The following is an 18,385-nucleotide window of genomic DNA, read 5'->3' as shown; positions in this document are numbered from 1 at the left end:
AGGGGTAGGACTTGACATGAGTTTCCCCATTATAGCATCTAGATTTGTTCACAATGCATTGCTACCCTGTTATTTAATCTCAGACCTATTATTTCTGGAATTTGAGAAAAGATTACTCGGTGAAGACATTAAGCCTGCACCCCTCTGATTTTCATTCCTTTTGAAGAGGTACTCCCCCTGCCTTGTCTTTATCAGGGTTTACATAGATGCTATAGTAGAAATGTGGTTGTTTAATGACTTCATTCTAGTTTAGATATATTAACAACATGTGAATTACAAACCTAGTGTCTACTTAATGGCATTCCTGGTGAAAAATTTTGGGGGTGTTTTTGCTTCCAAGCCTGCTGAGTATCACGCATCTGTCAGTCAGACTCAGCCCATCTGCTACCTCCCCCATACAGGACATAACCAGTATTGTATGGGGGGGGAGCTGACGTAGGAGCCCTCATTCAAGCAGCCATGATGGTTCTTTATGCTGTTGCTCATACCTCTGCTTCCGGCAGCAGAGTGGAGGTAAACACCCTCATGCCCGGCCCAAGTAAATCTGACTTTCTCCACAAATTGGAGTGCTATGGTAACCTTTCTTGTTTGTCCCTTGGCTGGAGACTACACAGCACCTCCTGTCTATCAGCTTTGCAACATTACAAATGTGAGCTACAGACTATTATATGTATCAGTGACATTAGGATTGATCTTGCATAGTTCTCTACAAGCCTGACATTTTTTCTTAATATCTGCTGATAGGTCCCTGCTATCTTTGTCATTTATTATGACAATTTTTAATTGGAAGCTTCCCCTTAATACCACTTAAATTCTTGAAAATATCCCTTGACTTTCTCATTTCTTTGACTTATTCTTTGAGTTTTTGCACAGCTCGCTTAAACGTCCTTCATGTTTTCTTCTTATCTCCTGAAACCTGCATTCATTTTTTTTATATTTCCCCCTGTCCTAATTAACATTTGGTCCCCTTCTTTCCTTGAACACCACTAAATTCTCCACAGACTCTCATGTTGCCTTCTTAATCTTCTTTCTATTTGGAATATTTTGGATGACACCTCCTGGACAATGTCTCAAAGTTCTATCCACAGAGTTCATGCTCTCAATCCACCTAGTCTAATCCCTTAAATCTGTTCTTCACCTCCACTTCACATAAATTTGGAATATCACTGAGCTTATATCTAGTTGCCATGATGGTTTTCCTTGTTGTCTTAAATTTAAGTCTAAACGTTGTGATAAGACATTGAAAATATGATATACAAAGAAAGAAGAATGACATTTTTATGGCTCTTAAATACGCAGAAAAAATCCAGCAGGTTGAGGATTTTGCATGAAAGTGTTTGCATAGATAATTTATATCCCAAAGAAACTTCAGCATTCGATGTCTACCTGAGGAACAATTTTCTGAAGATCTGATGGGAAAGAGAGAGAGATAACTGGGAACATGTTTTTCGAAACCTAACTAATTGGAGGATATTTAAATTTAACAAAAAGAAACACTAGTCCACAGGAAATGTAAAGAAAACCACAGTTTATTAACTGCTTCAATTCCCTGTGAAAGAACTTCATCAGAATGAAGGTACACAACATACCTACCCCTTTAAAAAAACACATAATAAATTCATAACATATAATAGACTACTTGTTCAGTCTATCATGCCTCATTCAAATTGGGCCGGACTTCAGCATTCAGTACAATTACAGTTAAAGTACAGTTCTCTGAAAATAACTTTTCCCATTCCCCATCCCTACAGCATTTGGTTACATTGTGAGGTATAAAAAATAAAAAAGTTTTTAAAATATTTGCACATGAGAGTGTTAAAATAGTGTATTGGTGTTTTGAACCTTCCAGGTACTTCTAAAATGCTCATATAAATGTTTGGCATTTTATACTGGTCAAACAGAGCATAGACTGAACAAACAATGTGAACACAGAGCAATATAACAACACTACTAGTATTACAACTGAAATTACCTGCACAGGATATTACTTTAGGATTCAGATGGTCTGACAGGATTGCTAACTAACAGCCAGTGCAATACTCTGGTCACAACTCACACAGGAGGAAGGGTCAGAGGAATTATTGCTCCAAACAGGGGCCACCAGCAATGTGGTAACTTTTTCTTCTACTTTTCTGAGTCTGATTTCCATATATACAAATTCATTTGTGTGGACATTTCTGAGGTTCATATGCATTTGTTCAACAGGGGGGGTCACCTTTATTCCTTCCAGGAGAATTAATTTTGTCAACACCATCCTTGAATTTAAAATGTACTTAATAACTGAAAGTTCAACTTTTTTTGTTTCCGGATAACTCAAGCGGTAATGTTACTGATTTTTCCCTGATAAGGTGATCTGAGTGGACCACTTCCCCCAATATTTAACCTTGTTTGTAAAGATTTTTATTAAGGAATTTAAGAAGCTATCATGTAAAGCAACAAAGTACTGGCACTAGAACTTTAAAATATTCAATTCTGTCTTAAAAGTTTAAGGACTCGTCTAACAACAAGGACGTCAATTTCATGAAACCTGATAAAGGTGGGTTTGTGGTGCTGATGAACATGTGGGATTACAAAGGGAGAATGTTGAATATGACACTCAGTTATGCTCATTACCAAACTGTCTCTCTAAATCAGGTACACCAGGCATATAGAGCCATTATTTTGACATTACAAGACTGTTTTCTTGAGGTAGTATTTCTAACGGACTGTAACTATTTACAGGTTTTTAATACACACAACCCAGTGAATTTTGACACCCTTAAGTTTCATAGAAATGTATATGACCCTCCTCTATGACCAATTATTTTTTGCTGGGGTCTACGATAGAACCCCTTGCCATCTTCTGCCTCTGTAAAATCTTAGAGTAGTTACATTTCTACTAAAATAGTAGTTACATTTATACATTCTGTGTTTAACTGGAATTTGGTATAATGCAATGTAAGCAAATGGAGCTTTTCTCCCTGGGTCTACACTGAAAAATGGGTATTAACCAGTCGGACAATCCTGGTAAACAAAGAAAAATAAATAAAATTAATAAATAAGTCTTTATTGACAGGAAATTGAAACCTTTTTCCTTCTCATTTCCAGATACTCTTAAAGATTCCTTGGACTTTTGGGGGAAGAAATTACAGGGTTGCTTTGTGAGGAGGGCAACTTGCTTATTACTGCGGATGTCAAGGATCTTTTCACAGAGAACCTGAAGGGTTCTGAGACTACATCAGCATCAACACATCTATAACAAAACAGCAAGCAAAACTTCTGTCTGTTTATGGAACTTCTACTGAAAAACAACGTCTTCACCTTTGAACAGACTTCTGGAGTTGTGATGGGGACAGCTTGTGTCCCCATCTTTACTAATAGTATACTATGCTGTTGGGAGCAAGTCAATATTTTGAGAACAAATACAAACCATTTTGCAAAAGATAAACTAGTTTTTTTGGATGGCATCTTTTTTGTTTTGTGGGGGACTGAGGACATTCTCACAGAGTTCGTGGAGTATCTGGAGATTTCCACTGACTTTCTGAAGTTTACATTCAAAGTGGAAGATTTTGGTATTGTGTTTTAGATATATTTCCATACAAAAAATGTGAATAGGGGGTCCTATGAATTTGACCTGCACAGGAAAAGTACCTTTTTTAATAGTTATCTGCACACACATTTGCTAAGAAAAAATGTTTTGTAAAAGGTCAGTATATACGTCTTTCTAGGTTAACCTCAGAAGAGGAAAAATTTTGTGCACAGTGTTATCACCTGAGAGCAACATTTGTCAACAAAAAGTATCCCCCAAAGTTGCTTGATGAGATGTTGGTCTTGGTTAAACCTGGTATGGTTAAAAAATATGCACCTATTTTGAGTAAACCACTGGAGGGCAAAATTCTGAACAAGACTGACATCTTTTCCAGAACCATTGTTCTGCAGCATGCTATTGACTCAAGGGGGCTAAGTGGCATTATAGTGAGGAAGTGGGAGTTGGTTACTAATAACGACCCTGAGCTCCAGAAATTGGGGCCAACTCCCCAGCTTCACTTACAAATCTACCTATAACATCAAATGCATTTGGAGTCCAGTGCTTTTTCCTACTGACCCTTTGTATTTGAAGAACCAAATGTGGTTCTGCATAATTATTCTAACATAATACCCTGTGCAGTTAATTTCAATTGTAATACTAGTTGTTGTTGTGTCTTTCGGCTTTTGCCGGTTAGGGGTTGCCACAGCGGAACTCCGGTCCGCTAATGATTGGCAGTAAATTTTTACATACCGAGTTGCCAGCTCTGACGCACAACCTTCAACGAAGGTACGCCCATTCACGCACATCTCCACACAGAAGATGCTTTAGCTGAGAATTGAACAGGACAGCGTCTTACTGTGAGGCGACAATGCTACCGCAGCACCACCGCAGTTTTTTTGCCCTCTGTTCACATGGCTCAGCATTTTATGTCAGTAAAACAGAGCAAAGAAATGCTTATATGAGCATCTTACAAATATCAGGAGGGGTGACATCACTCCATCATGTGCAAAGATTTTTAAAAGTTTTATTTTTTATACTTGAGAGAGTAGACAAATGCAGTAGGTGTGGAAACACAGAAATGTTACTTTTAAAGAGAGAACTGCACTGGCGGAGTCCTGAATGTGAAGCTCAGTCTGTTTTGAATGAATATTTGCCTACTGCACTTCTTTTAAAAGCAGAGCAATGGTTCTGGAAAAGATGTCAGTCTGAACAAGTAGCCCATCATATGTACTGAATTTATCATGTATTTATCTAAATAGAGGGTGGGTACATTTCTACCTTCATTCTGATGAAGTTATTTCAACAGGGAACAAAACTGCTTAATAAATTGTGGTTTTCTTTTACATTTCATGTGGACTCCCCCCCCCCCCTTTTTTTTGTTTTGTAGAGCTTAAAATTTTAAACACCTTTGTTCTTTCCATGGTTGTTGGATTTTTAAATTTTATTACACAGTACTTTATCAGTAATGTTAGGAGAGCAAATGCTTGTTAACTAAGGAAATGATTCTCTTCAGCTGCAATATAGGATCTGAATTGCCATTAAAGCCTTACTAAGTTTAAATCTGTTTGCCGACAAAAAAGGAAGTACAGGAAATAGAAATTAAAATCTAAACCTACTGTAACTGAAGTACTAAATATTGTAAAGGATATAAAATAATTGGAGACGGGGTCTTTAGAAAAGAGATGGAGCAAATTACATAGAAATAGAGTATAATGTTAAAGAGGGGTGACATTTAAGGGAAGGTAGGACTTGAGCAGTTTATATAATGTTGAAGCGAATGATAATTCTTAAAAGAAAATATACATGTGTGAAGATAGGTGAAGGCTACCAGCCTAGCCAGATATAATTTTGTAGATGGTTCTGTCATTTGTAAATATTAATATGAGCCACAGGCTTGTTCTCTTAAATGGGGAAAAATGGTGTTAAAAGTGTAACAGCAAAAATGTAACAGCAGTGCACTCTGCTGTAACAAAGCTGACAAGTCAATACTTTGATGTCAAAATTCGGAGCCAATATGTCTGGTTGAAGGAAGTCCGCCTATACTTTTGAGGCCAAAGTTGATGGCTAGAATTTGCATGTATAATTTATTTTATTACTCTGGTTCCTGACCAGCTGCAGGATCAAGGGGGCTATTGGCCTCTGAGAGTCTGTTGGCCTGGGAACCAGAAATAAATTATGTAATCTGAAATGAAACAGTGGTACTGTTATCAATTTGGGGACAGAAAGAATGATAGCATTAGAGCATTTGTCTTGAGAACATCCAACTCACCAATGTCTGCCTGTATCTATATGTAAGTAGACTCTTAGACTTTAGTGTTTCCTTTAGATATAGCTAGGAAATAGGAAGATTAGACTAGTCTGTTTTTCTGTGATGTCAGAACTATTCTACTGTGTTATTTTAAGTATTTCTCTGTGATCTCTGAACTCTTGACTAGCACTGTGTAGTAAGAAATATTGTGTTGTGTTTTTATTATTTATCATTAAATATTTTTAAACCCTTCAACTGTGGCTGTTTTGTGTAGAGATAATTTAAGCTCTAGAGTACATTGCATATATATTGTGATACTGTCCCAAGTCACTCCAAATAAGCTTTGCTGTTCATTCACACTTACCATTTGGATAATAATATTGCACAGTAATAATTGGACACCCTTTAATAAGGGCCTTTTTTAGTAGCTATTACTGGGTGTTGGCAGCTGGTACTACCTTTTAGACTGGGCAGAAAAGGGGCACAGCTGGAGAACCTGTGCCAGCCTTCCCCAGGAGTGTCTGTGTGGTTGTATATAACTCTTATCTCAAAGTGTGTGTGTCAGCCACTTGGGCAGGGACACGAAGCACTGGCTGGACAGAGAGGGTGATTGAGGTTTTAACTTGCCCACTAGGCTGAGATCTGGACCCTATAGCTGTGCCAGTGGGGAGTCTTACTGGGGGACCTGGAGAGAAAGGGAGAAACCAGCCCCAGACTGACTGTGATCTCTGTGTGCTCTTAAGGGAAATTGTACTTTACTGTGTGTGTATTTATTATCCTTTCCCTATATGGACACCCTTCACTGGTGTTAGTGGTGAGGACTGAGGCTCCTTCATTGCTGGGCCAATGCATGGGTGTCACAACATGGACAAAAATGTATAATGCATAAATATAATGAAAATCATTTACAGTGGGTTTTTTTTTTTTTTTTTTTTTTTGTCAGTGTACATGTACTCATATCCTTGTTTAAAATGTGGGGATTTAATAAAGATGTTTGGAAAAAGAATCTAATAGTCTAATCCACAATCATCCTGATGTGTACTTCTCAACTATTCCGGAAGTTTGCCTCATATTTTTACTCTGGCCCTTGTATTGCCCAGAAAATGAATGATAATGCAAAACATATTGCTGTAGTAACTGCTAAATGAAAATCTGGCCCTAATTTTCAGCCTCTGTTCCCCTTACCTCCTACCCCCCCCCCCCCCATATTGGTTTTGCCTCTGATTCTTGAGCAAATAAAGGTTTTGTTTATTCCCAGTGTACAGAGCTCTTCCATTATTTATTTCAAAGAATACAGTCAATCTGATCTCTGTATTGATTATCTGATGATACCACTGTTGTAAAAGCCATCTATTGTGCTGTTGAAAAGAGTGTTTGTTTTGACTACTGAACTACCTTTCTAGAATTTGATTAGATTTTACTAGTCTGTATCTTGATTCATCTCATACTTTAAAGCCAAGTTTACCCATCATTCCAGTTGTACTTTGACTACCAATGTTAGAGTTGGAGTTAGTTAATTTGAATATAATAGCATGTTTGGTTATTTCCAGGGGATGCCACAAGCACTCGTAAAATTGGTTGGCTTCAGTTCCTGAATACTGTAGTTGAAGCATAAATTTGTATCACTATAATGTCAAATCGCTAATTGGGATCATACTGTCATGGAAGATCAGGGGGTGTAGCTAAGCACCGTTTTTCACGTCATTTATTAATTATAACAATTACTCCACACTTCTTCTGCAAGATTCTTATCCAGTTTATCTTATTAATTCCCGACATGCTTATAACCGGCTACCACTCATATGGAGTTATTACACACCGTAAACGTGGCATGGCATGACACAATTACATAATTTAGGTTCACTGACTTTACGGAGTATTTTTCTGATAATGGGACTCATAACTTGTATCCTGTGTAACCCGACCGTTTGCTATGGCTGTTCCTGTTTTAGTAATGTCACAGTCAGGCATCGAGTAAAGAATTTTGATTTCTGAATGACGGCATTACAGCGTTTTTCCCCATCTGAAAGGCATTAGCGACTTCATGGCCTCATGCTGGGCACATATATACCCTCAATAAAGATGCACACAAGTAAATGCAGTGTGTAGCTACCTCAGAACGTATTCTGTACTCGACAGTGCTTCTATTATTTTAATAAAAAATGCAGATTGAATTAGACTGATAATTACACATACTACACCAAAATTATTATTGTTTGGAACTAACGAGGTATTTGTATGTCTAATAACACAATGAATCTAATGCAAAGTGGTGGCCCTAGAAGAAAATGACATTTGACTTTTGCGCTAATGGAAAGAGAATAAAACTGTTCCATCAGCTGCATTTTTGATCTACATGAAATATAAATTACTGCCTTGCTTTGAAGATATTTCGTTGGAAATGCTGGCTGCCAGAACATACTGATTCCCTGTTATTTACAGCGTTGGGAAACACGTACCTAACGTAAATAACAGCCTCGTGGGAAACTAAATGTCAAAGTGCATACAGTGGCTACCTCTACCTTGACAACGGCACACCCAGCCAGACTCTTAAAGACATAGATGCACTTAAACATCTGCAAGGTTATGCTCTGCACTACAAAAGCAATTTTATGGTCGGTTTTCAGAATGGTCTATAAACATCAATTACTATTTCAAAATATTATGATTGCATGATAATATATAGCTGGCATTTGCTGTGTGGCGGCAATAATCTATGGTTTAGTCTACGTCTTTAAATGTTCCTTGTTCTGGTGTGGTGATCCTTTAGCAGTCTGGGCGCTTTTGTAACGCCCAGCTGGGCTTCAGCCCTCACGAGAGCTAATTAACTGCTGGAGGCAGCTGGGCAGGGTGGGCACCATAGAAACCAAACAGCCCCATCTGCTCCAAGTAATGCATAGAGCACCTCACTGTAACACCGCCTTGTTCCGCTAGAAATAATAATAACAACAATAAAAATAATAACAGTTCAGCACCTGATATAGCACCTGTGGCCTTTCAAGTGGAAAAGCAATGTAGCTAACATCACACAGCGTACTTCTGAGCAATGCTAATAAACCTTTCTTTTGCACACTACAGTACCAAATGTATATCTGAGTTTGAAATCACTTGGGATTTAAATAACATTCTGTTTACTTATAAAGTAAAAAAAAATTACTCATTACACCCATATGTCACCAGATGCTTAGATTTGCACTACTTTAGTTTACTTTAGGTTACTTTTTAACTGGATGGTTTGAGTATGATTTTTAAAATTAATAAAGTATACTTACCGGAATGACACACGCACTTCTATTGAAGTATAATGCAGCCCAGTCTTCGCTGCAGTTGTAATTTGCAAGAAAAACTGAACTGAGTAATGTGGTTACAGTAATAAACAGAATAACCTTAGGGTCCATAATAAAAGTTCAACGTGACACTTTTTTACACAGCAAACAAACTCAGCAATTTAAAACCTGAAGACTTCTCAACAAACACCCTCATTAAAACGCGGCAATAACAAATGCAGTTATAACTTACTTGTTTAAAAATGTTCACATTCAATCAGTAATAAATTGGGCATCTCAAGAGACTGTCCTCGTCTATTACATGCCGGAAAGTGGAACTTATAATTTTGTTATTCATGATATAAGTAAAGGGTCATTTATCATTTTCATTTATCATTGAAAGCCAAGCTTAAATGAAGGAGAGGTTTTTTTTTTTTTTTTTTTACTTTATCGTTCAGTAATGTCCCATCGGGTTATTTTGCTCTTCTATAGTGTTGCTTATCTTCCTTTCCATTCGAGCACTTTCTATAAGCACTAGACACTGCTTACCTGTTTGCTGCCAGTCTTGATGCGATATATCCTCCAGGGATTTGTGTGATGATGTAGCCCCAGAAGAAAGATCCGTGTATCATCCCCACAGTCTCAGGGTCCCAATTAAATTTTGCTTTCTTTTTTAGGATAAAAGGACAGAAAAATTGGAAAACTGTATCAACAGTTGGTAAAGCAGAGTACAAATGCACATTTCACTTTTAATAGTATTTATTTGTTAAACTAAACAGTCAACTGTTCAGTCTTCCACACTATACGCAGTTTATGAATTAAAATCAGGAAACAATGCAAAATATTAAACCAAAAAGAGAAAGAAACTTCACGATGCCTGGCCCAACAATTTTGAATTTAAGGGGATAGTCTGTGTATACTGCGGTCTTCAGACAGTTTAATTTATTTTTGATTGCAGTTTGTAGTATAGAAAAGCATGGATACAGAATCAAATATCATTATTAATTACTACACAAATCCACGTCTTCCCCATCCATTTATACATTAGTGAGTTACAGACTACAAGAATGTCAAAATCATATGAAAAGTATAGAAGGTGAGTGATGCTTATTGCTTGACTTCGAATCTTTACGTCATCACTTTTCACACACACACAAACACACACACACACACACACACTCTTGCTTTCATATACAGACGTAGTATGCTGGGTTCATTAATTATTAGGCATAGTTCCTGGAAAGGACTGTAAATGAATTACTTTCTAGTATCTTATTTTTTTCTATTCCCGGGGGTGTGTGTTAACAAAATCTGTCCTGTCCAGATTCAGGCAGCATCTTTGAAGAACAAAAAGTAATACGAGAAAACAAGTGCAGTAATGCAATGTGCAGAAATGGTGCAAAATTACACACAAATGCGCAAAAGCATCAGCTGTCTATTAGTAACGTTTGTGGCTGTCAGCACAGTCTTTATAATCTGGATTAGTACGGGGTCACTCGCTATTCATTTTAACCTGAATGAATGCATATTATGTTATGTTATGAATGCACACGATCTTTAAACTAACAACAGCAACATCTTCTGTCTAAGATACACCCAGGTCGTGGGGTTTTGGTTAAAAGGGGACGATTCTGATGAGCCTATCCGCCTGGGCAATAGTAAAAATCGATAAATAAAAAGTGATTAAATAATGTAGCAGGCAACCGATAATAATAACAGTATAAGGTCAAAATGGCAGCCGCGGTGGTACAGCGGTTAGCGTTGCCGTCTCTCACCAAGAGACTCTCGGGTTCGATCCTCGGCTGGGGTGCCTTCTATTCGGAAATTTGCCTGTAGTCGCGTGGGTTTTTTCCAGGTGATCCGGCCTCTTCCCTGAAGACATGCTGTAGGTGGATTGGATACTCCAAATTGGCCCTCAGTGTAAGCGTGTACATGTGTGTGCTGTGCTTTCAGTGGAAGGTTGGGTGTCGGGCTGACAACTCGACACTGCAAAACTCCACTCCCAATCAGGAGCGGAGAGGTGATCTGCTGTGTCGACCCCAAGCCGGGAAAACCCAGAAGAACGTCAAAAGTTGGATAGTTTTAACAAGTGGAATGCCTTAGCCTCAAATGTATTTTATACTCATTGAATTAACGTAAACTCGTTTTGTTTTTCCACTGAAAAAAATCGTTAAACTAAAAACGAGTGTCTTATCTGAAAACATTTGTTCTTGACTTTTTCTAAGTGGATTCAAACATCTTGCTTGTGCACGGGATAGGAAAGCCAGCATTATTACTGAATTTTTAAATCCATGTTCCCATTACTTGCATACTCCAGTTCAGAGTCAAGGGAGAATGAAGCCTATCCTGACACTCACTGGACGCAAGGCAGAGAAACTAATTCTGAACGCGACGCCAACCAGTCACAAGATATTCATGATTCTCATTCACTTAAAAGCAATTCCACACACACACACACACACCCTAGTGGGCAGATGGGAGACTCACCAATTCACAACGTCTTTTGGATGTGAGAGTAAAACAGAACAGCAAGTAAATCTCTACTCAGGATTAGGCAAAACGTGCAGGCTCAGTACAGAAGAAGGCCCAACCGGCATCCAGCATAACCAACATTATTGTGAGATAATAGCACTAACCTTATATCACCACTGTGTCTCCTTTTCTGACCTAGTACTGCCCATTTCTTGTCTGCATGTACCACAACCCTGTGTTTTTCCTTCCTGCAGAATGATATACCTGAAACATGCAAACTAAAGACAGACTTGAACAATAAATGTGTCAAAGCAAAGTTATTTAGGAACGTGGAAGAATAGCATGTTGCACTTTACATCTTGCTCCATTCAATGTTGTGGGATCAGAAACATCATTAAACTGTTGATTTAATAATTTAAATTTAATACAGTTTTGTAAAAGTACGTAAACTCAGAACATATCTCTCAACTATCCCTGATTTTGCACAATGCCTCTAAATTTGCCTCATATTGTTGCCCTGTCCTTTGTAAACTGTTTGATTTTCTGGTAAACAGTAAATCACGGAGGAATACAGCCAATCAATAATAATTTAGAATTTCATACTTAGTGTTCATAAAATGCCTGTTGATGCAAAACCTCTTGTTCCATTAACTTTGTAAGTGAATATTAGACTGATATTCAAAAAATGTCTATAAGTGTGTATCTTTACCCCCATTCTTTTAGACACTGTCCAGAAATTTAAGTTGAGAGGTATGGCTGAGTGCATGTTGTAAAGTTAAGGGGATTGTTTCTGTTTGCTTTCACAATGACACCATGCAAAGTACTGGACTGGTTTACTAACCTCTTTCAGGATTTTCCCTCCCCGGTGCACAGTGTTGTTGTTAACCATGCTCACTATGGCTACACCCAGATTACAACGGATCCCAAAGGAGATGCAGAAGCCCAGTCCGCTCATAACTGCTATTATGTACCTGCGGGGCAGCCCAAAGCAGGTACAGTCACATATAGGTTGTTTCTTGGCATGGACTTCCAGGGGTCTTCCATCTTCCGTTAATTCTATATTCTCTCCTTGGTTTTGCTTCTTCTCTAGAACTCTTCAGAAAAACAAACAAAAAATGAAAATTTACTAATATATAACACCAGCTTATTTGTGTTATCGGTGTATACATTACAGACAACAGAAGCATTTCAGTTGATTATGCTGAATTCTAGAATTTAACTATCCCATTTCTCTTGTACCTTTTTAAATCTACCATTTCATTATTGCCAGTACAGTTGTGACATTTTAGTTGTATACTGAGAAAATGTTTTAATATAGAAAGGACAAGAAAGACCAATATATTAAAATTTAGCTTGTTCAAGGGAACCAGTATGATATCCCTTTATTTGGTAATAAAAGATTCAGAGACAGTTCAACATCCTTTTGTTCTATACATTGTAAATACTGTATACATTTACTGCTTGCTGTTTTCACTATTTGCATAATGTTTATAACCTCACAAAACTTTACTTTTTGTTTTATAATTTTGTCCTTATTAATGCTCAGCGCCCCTTTAACGAACTAAAGTAAACAAACAAATACCTAAATAAAAATGCTCCATTGTAAGAGGAACATCCATGTTTTGCTCAGGCTCAGCTGAAATACAAACGGAAAAAAATTGTTTACCGAAAACAAAATTAATGTGCTCCAGAGTCACCTTTGCGTGAATAAATATAATAAAATAAAATACAAAATTATCGAGATAAGCAATCCCCGTAGTTCCGGAATACAATCGCCTGCGTGTGTACACATCTGCGAATGTATGTATATTTGTTAGTGCGTATTTGTGTGCCCTCGTGCGTATGTGCGAACATGTATATTATAGATGCAACCATCTTTTACTCAGTGAACCCTGAATGTTAAACTGTCAGAATATGATGTCACTGGCTGCTTATTGCATGGTAAATAGCAGTTACATCTACTGTTTGAGAGACAGATTGTTAGATAAGGACACCTGCAGAAAATAAAATGGTATCAAGAGTAAGAAATTTAAAAGCTGATCCTAAGCAATACATTGGGGCACATACTCTTGCAAATAGTTCCCCAAAGTATTGGCAGTCCTGAATTATTTTTGTTTGTTTTGCTTGGACAGTTGTTTTTCGGAATACATAATTAAATTCACCAGCATCCAGGGCCATAATAAAGCAAAGAAACTAAGATCGTTTTCACATTGACAGAAACTATAGGATTTATGAGATTGGAAACTTGAGCTGTGTGACTTCCACGTAAATAAATGAAACAACATTTAGCGCTCAGTTTTGTAAATTGTTAACCAGCTAATTAAGAATTAAAAAAATGGTTCGTTTATTGTTATTATCTCATTCAAAGGGAGTAATATACCAAGTCTGATCATTTAAATAAGAGAAGTCTCATTTGGTTCATTACTGCCAAGTTAACTTGCTTTTAAACATAAATGGGCTCACGATATTATTTTTTTTATTTTGCTGGCTGTGTTTGTTTCTGGAAATATTTGCAATAAACCATGTTTGATTGTGTTTAAAAAATCATAGTATACAAATCCAGTCCTTTTGGTCTAAGAACTGGTAGGTAACTGATGTGCCCACTATATAATCTAGTCTTTAAAACACTGAAACATGAGCAGAAGAAATAATAAAAAGCTACCTCGCCTAGGAAAGCAAACGGTACCTCTCAACCGCTATCATTTAGACATAACTCTGTGATTTTGGCCTCAGATTTAGCATTGCTCCACTTAGATTTACTGGTATATAATCATAAAACCAGGCCTGTTTATGACTAGATGCATTATTAAATAAATAAACCAAACCCACACAAAGATTCTCTATCCCCAGTTGTATAAGCTTAGTTTACAAAGACCTCCTATTGTGAGAAATAAGAAATTGCCCCTCATTCTGACCCTCTGCTATAACTTTTAAAGGCCAGTGCTACAGGCATAAAGCAAATTAATTAATTAATCAGTTAATAAATAAATAAATAATAATGATTTTTTTGTATAGCCTACGACAAACACAACACCCTCACACAGAAACACACACACACACACACACACATATATATATATATATTATATTCAACACTCAGAGACACACGTATGTAATGTAACCATCCTAACAGTAACCTGCATTGAGTGGAATTTGAACGAGTCCCCTTACCTGTAGAGATGTCCGAGAGACTTCCCAGTTATAGTGTTTAGCTTTTCTTTCCCAAGCACAAAAACACTTTCTTTTATCCGATGCATATCTCTACAGTGTTCCTCGTTTCCAACCGTGGTTACCAGCTAAAAAAAAATCACTGTTCTTATCAATATTAATTATTCACCTTAGGAAAAGATCAAGCCCTCAGTGGTCCAGCTAAAGCCCGGAAATGTTTCAATTTACAGAGAGCCATTGGAGCTTATTACAACGGAGCACCAAAGCTGAGAGAGTAAATGCATAAACCTGTTCCTTGCATGTTCTTCATACTGGAGTTGCAGCAGGCAGATAACAACAGGCGACACTCGCTGGAATAAACCAGGAGAAAAAAATGCTGAACTGAACCCTCTAAACCTTGATTGATTTCATTAAGAAATTGTTAGATGAAGGATCAGACCTCAGTATAATCCTGGATCTATTTTATCTGACAGCATTGCATCTAGTTGTCACTGGCACCAAGGAGATACAGCACTGCAAAAGGCCAGCCTATATATGCAAACTTAGCCTAGCAAAGGCAGTTCTTCATTATTTCTGTAGCTTATCATTGGACTTAATTTTTTGCAGTTCATTTTGCTTTAAAAGCACACACCTTAAGTCTTTGTCTATAGAGCATAACCACGCGTACAGCACCCACAAGGTGGTGGGTAAGATCATTTTTGGAGGGGAAAGCATTTTCGATGACAGAAGTTCGAAGTGCCTTGTCTTTAGACAAATAAAAAAAATAAAAGCAAATAATACAAACACGTATAAGTTAGATCACATTTATGCTATTTGGAGAATCACTTTCTTCGTTTTTTTTATTGACAATCCAATGAAAGGGTTATAGTATGAGAATTCTGGTATATGCTCTGTACCTTTAAGAGTTGGCAACTCGGCACGTAAACATGGCGATCCCTAACCGGGAAAAGCCGAAAGACACAACGACCTTTATTTACCTATTTGTTATATATAGAGGGGAGGAGTTGTTTTGGGAGGTGCAAAAGCATGGGGGTTCTTGAATAGCTCTAAAGTTTGTATGAAGTGATAAAAAAGGAGTGTATCTAGCAAAGATAAACTGAACATCTTGTCTAACGAGCAAAGCAACTGTTGACTGAGGGTAATGCTTGGCATGTTTTAGCTACTGGAGCAAATTTCCAATTTACTTCGGTGATAGCTTTTACACTGTAGTGGAAATGGCATCCCACACAGTAGTAATTTATTCAAACTTTAGGAAGTAGGCGCTTGGATAGCTTATATTGCGCGTCATCGTGTTTTTACAGTGTGTGCCAGTCACGTGGCCCTAAAAATAAATTTATATTTATGCACGACCTGTCAAATTTTAATAAACACTTTCCCAGCTTGCTCAGAAGACACATAACCAGAACATTTTTTGACAAGGAAATATTATATTTTTAACGAACAGTATGGATGCTTGTTCGACCGTTATACGCATTTATCATCAGAGTGGATGCAATATTGCTCAATGATAACGTATGCTATTCTGCACTAGCATGTAGCTCTAGAATATATGTTTAGAAAAGAAACGGTAAAACGCAATTTTCATTATTTTGAACTTAACTCTGATGGGTAAACTGAATCGCTTATTGTACTGGAAGTTAATTACGTTGTTTAATATTTCCATTTAGGTACAGTTTGTATTGCAAAGTTTTTTCTAACGTTCACTGAATTACTAGTACTGCAGATGACTAGATGGCTTCATCAAGTTTTATCAAGGGCAATATATAAATGTCCTTTAGTTTCTTCTGAACAGGCAATTGATTATTACTGACTTGTAATGAATTTATATATTTAAAAAAAGTTGTTTTCTACACTACCACGGCTGAGATTTCTAGAATTACAGTGCCCACTTTAAAATTGTTAATCCCGCCCTCTGCTGGAAATCAGAATAAATCAGAATAAACTTTTTATAAAAAATACAACCGAATACTGAAAAAAAACATTTTTTAGGTTGTACTGGATAACAATCTATCCGAAAAGGCATGACACCATATCTCTCAAGTCTCAACTAGGCACAATTTTCAGGGACATCCAGAAAAAAAGGAGGTCATTGCCCCACTGTACTCATGCCTCATTAGACCCATCATAGAGTACAACGCCCCATTTGGTATGTACCTCACAAGACATTTGCAACAACTGGAAAGGCTGCAGAAACACCTCATTAAAATAATAACAGGCCTAAAGCAGATGCCCTATGCTGACCAAGTAAAAAAACTCCAGCTATACTCTGTTGCATATCATCTACTCAGAGGTGATCTCTGCTTAGCATACAAGGCCATGTCAAACCCAGAGCTGTTGGATATGCTACACTTAAAAAAAATCCCAATCCATCAGAGCCACGCGCTCCAGGGACCTAAACCTTGTCATCACAATGAACAAAACATGCTGGAGGGATAGGTTCCTGACCCAGAGACTCCCCATACTCTGGAATAGACTGCCCATACATGTCAAGCAGAGCACTTCCTTGGCCCTCTTCAAAAGGAACCTTGACGAATGGATGGAAGATAGGAAATTTACCCTGGGGATCACGTCAGTCGTCCTGCTAGACAGGGGTCCTGGGAAGAAATAGCCAGGGAATTGTTATGGCTAGGCTTGTATCTATCTCTATCAGCTAAGGCTGATAGCCTAGTACCAACCTATGACATCTCTGATTTAGTCTCAGATTTTAGCCACATTCCTCTTAACTCCTCCTGGAACTGGTTACTTTTGAAGAAAATATGTTGAATTACGTTTAATAAATAATGACAATAATTACAGAGTTCTTCTACTTCCTAAAATGCATACTGTTCACGTCCTCTTATTTGGTTAGTGTCTCAAGTTAATAGTACTGCACTTTTAAAAAAGTGTCCCTGATTATTTCTGGACTTGTTCTTGATTCAGCTGAGGGCTATGTATGATGGTAATGATGCACACACATGGTTTGCTGACCAAAGAAGTTGCATAAGCAACTCCACTATGATACCAAATGCATTTTCCTTCTCTTCGACCTCCATCACGTCCGTGCATGGTTACAATGAAGTCCTGACCTTACCAAGTAAAGAGACAGATCTTTGAGGTAATCAACGTAGGGTTATTGTGTTTACCCTCCTTTTGGTAAGGAACCTATTTGGGCATTGCACTTTCTGCATTTGTCTAGTGAGATACATACAGAAGGGGGCACTGTACTCTATACTGGGTCTGATAAGGGCCAAGTACAGTGGTGACATTTCTGGACCTAGATTCCATGCCCTTACTTATAAGTTGAGCAATAGAGAAAGATTTTTTTACTAATGGGCACATGTTAGTTGAAGGTTAGGTTACTATCTACATGAGTTCCCAGATCCCTAATTAGCATATCATCTTTTAGAGGTGTTTTATTGATGACATAGTTACCTGGGGTAGTTGATTTCCCAAAGGGTACTATAATGCATTTCTTGGCAATGAGTTTTAAGCCATGGCTTTGCCACCAAGCATGAGTCTGTGTTAGACCTTCCTGAAGGGTGTTCTATTCTTGGGGGGATTCGTTGACTGCTCCCTGTCTGCACTCATCTGCAAACTTGGTCAGCTAGACACCTCTGATATTGGCTTTGAATCTGAAAAGTAGATGACAAACAGAAGCAGGTCCAGCACAGAGCCCTGAGGGACTCCACTGGTGACCATCCACTTTTCTGGAGGTGGCCTCACTGAACCAAACTTCTTGGGTCC

The 18,385-nt window shown here is 37.7% G+C and overlaps 1 protein-coding gene across 1 annotated transcript in view; it reads right to left on the bottom strand.

Annotated features, from left to right (window-relative positions):
* SLC17A6 (solute carrier family 17 member 6) overlaps positions 1 to 15,531 on the bottom strand; it is a 226,320-nt gene extending 210,789 nt beyond the window's left edge. Inside the window, exons 1-3 of the mRNA XM_044082604.1 lie at positions 14,666 to 15,531; positions 12,336 to 12,588; positions 9,572 to 9,690 (exon numbers count right to left, since the gene is read on the bottom strand). Of these exons, the coding sequence (XP_043938539.1) occupies positions 9,572 to 9,690; positions 12,336 to 12,588; positions 14,666 to 14,751 (458 nt within the window). The 5' untranslated portion in view covers positions 14,752 to 15,531. The remainder of the gene's footprint in view (positions 1 to 9,571; positions 9,691 to 12,335; positions 12,589 to 14,665) is intronic.
* Between the last annotated feature and the right edge of the window lie 2,854 nt (positions 15,532 to 18,385).

Source organism: Protopterus annectens, chromosome 9.part0 (assembly GCF_019279795.1).
Source record: "Protopterus annectens isolate FY-2018-M chromosome 9.part0, PAN1.0, whole genome shotgun sequence".
NCBI lineage: Eukaryota > Metazoa > Chordata > Ceratodontiformes > Protopteridae > Protopterus > Protopterus annectens.
Note: the sequence above shows the minus strand (reverse complement) of the source record. Positions and strands in the feature narration are given on the sequence as shown.